Source organism: Helianthus annuus, chromosome 13 (assembly GCF_002127325.2).
Source record: "Helianthus annuus cultivar XRQ/B chromosome 13, HanXRQr2.0-SUNRISE, whole genome shotgun sequence".
In the NCBI taxonomy this organism is placed as follows: Eukaryota; Viridiplantae; Streptophyta; class Magnoliopsida; order Asterales; family Asteraceae; genus Helianthus; species Helianthus annuus.
The window spans coordinates 101,323,280-101,329,289 of record NC_035445.2 but is presented as its reverse complement, the minus strand read 5'-3'; the positions used below and the strand labels follow the sequence as shown (position 1 = coordinate 101,329,289).

General features: G+C 44.5%; 1 protein-coding gene across 1 annotated transcript; it reads left to right on the top strand.

The window, feature by feature from the left end:
* The first annotated feature begins 1,843 nt into the window (after positions 1-1,843).
* LOC110901424 lies at positions 1,844-5,483 on the top strand. The gene is made up of 3 exons (XM_035982304.1): positions 1,844-2,376; positions 3,223-4,765; positions 4,956-5,483. The coding sequence occupies exons 1-3, from the start codon at positions 1,844-1,846 to the stop codon at positions 5,481-5,483; spliced, it is 2,604 nt and encodes an 867-aa protein (XP_035838197.1).
* The last annotated feature ends 527 nt before the right edge of the window (positions 5,484-6,010 follow it).

Here is a 6,010-nt window from a genome sequence, read left to right as displayed (position 1 = left end):
GCAAATGATCAAACAGCAACACAGCTTGGATCTCGAACACAGGAACACGCTTTAATGTTCTAGAGAATAGTGAGGAGAGGCTGCGTTCTTCAGTGAATCAATTGAGGAGAAGCCACTGAGATGAAAGGAGGCGAACCCTAGAAAAAGAGCCCAAAGACTAGCAGCTGAGCCCAAGACACAAGCCCAAAGAACCCATAAAAAACAGGACAAAAAAGGAAAGAATATTAGAGATTGAATTGATAAAAAAATATATATGTTTTATATTTTTTAACAGTATCTTTGGGAAAAAATTGGTGATAGGTCATCAGTTCGGCTTTGTTGTGATGAGCTTTAAGCGTTAGCAACTTTCAATCCACGTTTGATCAGACTCCGTCCTTCCTGCCAAGGATAATGAAGGGGTAAGGTCCCAAAAACCTCATAATAAGTGCTTGGGACCATACCACAAACGTAACTTTCAGCCTGGCACCTTGCGCGGCCCCGCACTGGTCTCACAAAAAGAAAGGCTTAAAAGGCCCACAACAGTCAACACTTGCGCCCAAAGGGAACCATAAAACCTTGCGCCTTTCCTACACAAAACAAAGGATAAGAATCCGGAGTTAGATACTTCCGCTTAATATTCAGACTTGGATATTATTTGCCCAGACTTGGGATTTATTCACCTGTTTCACACGATAAGGTGTCACACCAGATTACAACAGTAATCTTCTAGAAATAATACAATCGTGCACCACCAAGACGGTTACAACCGTCTGGACTCGTGTGACTATATCAGTCGTCCCTAAATTCACAACAAATGCATGTAAGAAAAGAATAATCTCCACTTAGTCACTTTACACGTGGCCAATCTCTAGCCCTTGATCTAAACCACGATCCGTGTGCTATCACGTCGGATCAAGGAGCATTAACGGAAGGAAACATAACCGCTTACGGGGTTAGCATCTTCCGTCTTCTTTTCACTAACGGGTTTTCCCGCCTTTGAACAATTCCCGGCTATAAATAAGAGAAAAATCAGGTATGAATGCAAGTTACTCACACTTCTCGAATACACCTTCTTCTTCATTACCAATACTTATTCTCACACCGGAGTCGGGTCAAGGAGAGAACCCTCTTCTCCCCTTCGCGAGGCTAACGGTGTTCTTTTTTGCAGAATTATCGGAGAAGAAGGTCTGTTAGACCTAAATCGATCGAGTGGAAACCAACCTTTTTATGCGGATTCAAACCCCCTTGATATCTCGGTTCCGACCATTTATCTAGTGTTTCTTCATTGGCGCCCACCGATTCCTCTGTTTTTTCCAGTTTTCATCTCGTTTCGATTTAGTTCTTTTCATCCTCTGTTTTGCACATGGCAGAGGATTCATTATTCCACTCATCAGATCCCTGATCCGAGTGTGAAGGTTCTACAACCCAAAACACTCAAAGCAACGGTCATTCAGATAGGGAGAATTTCTCAGATCTAATCATGAAAAAATCCCCATCACATTGGTTCAGCAGATGCCAAGCTGCTTTAAACACAATCGTTACACAAATCGCCAGATCTGAGGTCCCGAACATCAGATCTGGTGAAGAAAGCAACATTACAGTATTGGACCCACCAACACCCTGTCGGGGGGACATCCAATCTAGTCGTAACATTGAAATGCAATTCAGAAATAGCAGCCATCAGAAAGTTAAACCAAAACAAATAAACATGATTCAAGGAGGTCCATCATGAAGGACAAACAAACGAAGTTATGACCAACATTGGAGGGAACAGCAAGTCATATTTCCCGTCGTTCCAGGAGGCCCTCAGGAAGAGCGACCAGTAATTATTACTGGCATCTTCGGTCATTACCGGACAGACTACATGTTTATAGATCCGGGAAGCTCGATGGACATCATATACGAGCAGTGCTTTAAACAACTCGACCCAGATGATAAAGCACGTCTAGAACCGGTCGATTTTCCCCTAACCGGATTCTGCAATGAAGCTGTATTCCCATTGGGACAAATAGCTTTCCCTGTGACTTTGTCAGATGGCGAACATTCACAAACAGTTACAGTCAATTTCATGGTCATGCCGGCAACATCACGTCATGATGTTCTGCTCGGAAGGAGATCACAAAGAGAGTTCAGTATGATCACATCTATCCCACACGCTGCATGTGGGTTCCCAACGGAAACCGGAGTTGCAATTCTGTACTCAAGCAAAGAAGTCATGTACGTGGACGACGAGCCACCAGCAAAGGTAGTCAAACCTTCAGCATCAAACGAACCGGAGAAATGGGTCCTGAACGAAGAATACCCAGAGCAGACCATCTCACTAGGACACGCCATTTCACCAGTAACACGAATACAACTGAAAGCACTGTTGTCCAACAACAAAGACATATTCGCTTGGTGCCCAGCAGACATGATTGGGGTTCCACGCGACATAGCGCAACATTGCCTGAATATTAAACCATCAGCGGAACCTGTTGCCCAGGGGAGGCGCAGCTTTAGCGCAGAAAAAGCGAAAGCCATGGACGAACAAGTGGTAGAGCTACTCAACGCGGGAATCTTGCGCGAAGTAAAATACCATACATGGGTTGCCAATCCAGTAATGGTACAGAAACATAGTGGTGGATGGAGAATGCGCGTCGACTTCAAAGACCTGAATAAAGCATGCCCAAAAGATTGTTACGCGCTTCCGGAGATAGACAAAAAAGTCGACTCTCTAGCATCATTCAGATGGAAGTGTTTTCTCGACTGTTACAAAGGTTATCATCAGGTCCAGATGAAGGAAGAAGACGAAGACAAAACCGCATTCCGCATAGATAAAGGCATCTTCTACTACACTAAAATGCCCTTTGGCCTGCGCAACGCTGGCGCAACTTATCAATGATTAATGGACACAGTTTTCAACAGCGACATCGGCAAGACAGTTGAAGTATACATGGATGACCTCGTCATCATGAGCCTTGAGGAAGACTCAATGCTCAACAATATTCAGCGTACATTCGACTCTCTGCGCAGCGTAAACTTAAAACTCAACCCAACTAAATGCTCCTTCGGCATGGAAGAAGGAAAATTTCTGGGCTTCATAGTCACAAGGGATGGCTTCAAAGTAAACCCAGAAAAGGTACAGGCTATCCAGCAAATGCCCTCACCCGCAACAATAAAAGAAATATAAAGACTCGCCGGACGCTTAGCAGCCTTGAACAGATTCTTGGCTAATCATGCGGCTAAATCTTATCCATTTATCAGTACGCTGCGAAACTGCGGGAAGAAAACCCCCTTTCAATGGACACCTGAAGCAGAAGCAGCATTCAAACAAATGAAAGAATGTTTAATTCAGCTACCAACGCTGACTGCGCCAAAAGAAAAAGAGCCACTGATCTTATACCTATCAGCCGCGGAAGTAGCGGTAGGTGCAGTATTAATGGTGGAACGAGACAACGTTCAGACTCCAATTTACTATATCAGCAAAATGCTCACTGGCCCAGAAACTCGCTACTCAATGATAGAAAAATTGGTTCTAGCACTAGTACACGCATCCCGATGCTTGCGCAGGTATTTCTCGGGCCACGTCGTCACAGTTCTCACAAATTATCATTTAGGCCAAATCTTATCAAAACCCGATGTGGTGGGGAGATTGGCTAAATGGGCCATTGAGCTAGGAGGATACAATATCTTCTACAAGCCAAGACCAGCAATCAAAGGGCAAGTTCTAGCAGACTTCGCTACCGAAGTGTCCATCGATAAAGTACAAGAATGCGAGGCAATCCAGAACCCTACACCTGTTTTTGACGACAGAGTCTGGACCTTACACACAGATGGCGCTTCCAATGATGACGGAGCAGGAGCAAGCCTCCGATTGGTCAGTCCGGACAATCACGAGCTCACATATGCCATACGCTTAGACTTCCAAAGTACCAACAATGAAGCAGAATACGAAGCATTTTTAGCAGGCCTTCGTCTAGCACTCAAAATGGGGGCAAGAAACCTTGAGGCCAACGTTGATTCAAAACTAGTAGCCGAGCAAGTTAACGGTCACTATGATGCAAAAGGAGAAGCTATGGCATTATACCTTGAACAAGCACGGATGTTAATCAGCCAATTCCAGACATTCAGGGTTAACCATATAAACAGAAGCGAAAATAAGCACGCAGACGCGCTTAGCAAATTGGCCGCTACCAGCTTCAAGCACTTAGCAAAAGAAGTGCGCATAGAGGTACTGTCTAATCCATCGATCCATCTCAAGCAAGTAAACGTTATAGAGGTCGGTAACCCATCCTGGATGTCTTCGATCATCTTATACCTACAACACGGGAAACTTCCGGAGGGAAAAGCAGAAGCCCGGAAACTCCAACACAAAGCGATAAATTACGAAATGGCAGATGGCGTCCTTTACCGAAAGTCATTCATGGGACCATTATTACGCTGTGTCGATAAAACAGATGCTCAATACCTGGTCAGAGAAATCCACGAAGGTTTATGTGGAATACACGCGGGACCGCGCATCGTCGTGGCAAAAATAATGAACGCCGGATACTACTGGCCAGGAATGCATATGGACGCAGTTGATTTATTAAGGAGATGCACAGCCTGTCAACGCCATGCACCAAAGATACTCCGACCAAAAAATCCGCTAGTACCTGTCACATCCGCCTGGCCATTCCAACAATGGGGCATCGATCTTGTTGGACCATTTCCTGACGCGCCAGGCGCAGTAAAATTCATCATTGTAGCGGTCGACTACTTCACCAAATGGGTGGAAGCTAAAGCTTTGGCCTCAACCACAGCAATGGTAATTCGCAAATTTATATGGGAACATATCATTTGCAGGTTTGGATTACCATTGCGCATTATCTCTAACAACGGCACAAACTTCGCCTCAGAAGATCTTCAAAAGTGGTTCAAAGAAATGAAGATCGAGCATAATTGCTTCCGTCGCGCATCCACAAGCGAACGGTCAAGTAGAAAGTGTAAACAAACAGGTCGTCGATGGCATAAAAGCACGACTAGGAACAGCACGCAGAGGGTGGGTCAACGAACTCTCCAGCATCCTCCAGGCGTATCGAACAATGCCAAAAACTAGCACAGGCGAAACTCCGTTCAGTCTAGTCTATGGGTCTGAAGCCGTCATCCCAGCAGAGATTGGCTTACCATCACCACGCATGATAGCCATGGAAAAACAGAATAATGAGCAAGAACGAAGATTGGATCTAGACCTCCTCGAAGAACGGCGCGAGAATGCTGCTATCACAGAGGCCAGGTACAAATCCAAACTCGAAAAATACTACAATGCGCGCGTCCGCGTATGCACATTTGTTCCGGGTGATTTCGTTTTGCGCGATAATGAAGCATCAAATGCTGAAATTCCGGGCAAATTAGCGCCAAGATGGGAAGGACCATATGTCATTAACGAGGTCCTAGGCAAAGGGGCGTATACTCTCAAAAGAATTGACGGGACTCTAGTCCCACGCACCTGGAACGCGCAGCAGCTGCGCAGGTGTTACATGTAGGTCAAAACATTCACAGGCAATGTATTTCCTATTTACTCCTGTATTACAAGCCTCGCGCTTTATCAATACAAAAAATTATTTTCATACTTGTGTCTGTTTGTTACAAATTGCATAAAATTCTTTGGGCTTACGCGAAAACAAAATGGTAAACATTGTACACCTCATGAACAGTCAAAACCAGGCTATCACGCCTTTTAGACAAACGTTCACACATGAGCACAATACCATTTCTCATTCGCCTCACCTATCCAAAAGCAATTTAACACATGCAACATATTGTAATCCAAACATAGAAGTAAAATCTTACAGACTAGTAGTATATCACCATATACATATCATCAAAAAGTTCAGCACAAACACTTAACAAGATCATGGCAATGATCTTCAAAAAATTGTTTAGATTAAAACATTAAACAAAAACTAAGCCCTATGGATAAACACCTAACCAGCACCGGAATCTTCATCAACGGCAGACACCTGCTCACACAGGCAAGATTTCCGGCGTTGATACACCAACCGGCATTCTT

Excerpts from the sequence above, each read along its gene's own strand:
- LOC110901424 (XM_035982304.1), top strand. The coding sequence starts at position 1,844 with ATGTTTATAGATCCGGGAAGCTCGATGGACATCATATACGAGCAGTGC. Across the intron at positions 2,377-3,222 it reads AACAAAGACATATTCGCTTG|TACGCTGCGAAACTGCGGGA; the intron begins GTGCCCAGCAGA and ends TCCATTTATCAG. Across the intron at positions 4,766-4,955 it reads TGGCCTCAACCACAGCAATG|GTCGTCGATGGCATAAAAGC; the intron begins GTAATTCGCAAA and ends GTAAACAAACAG.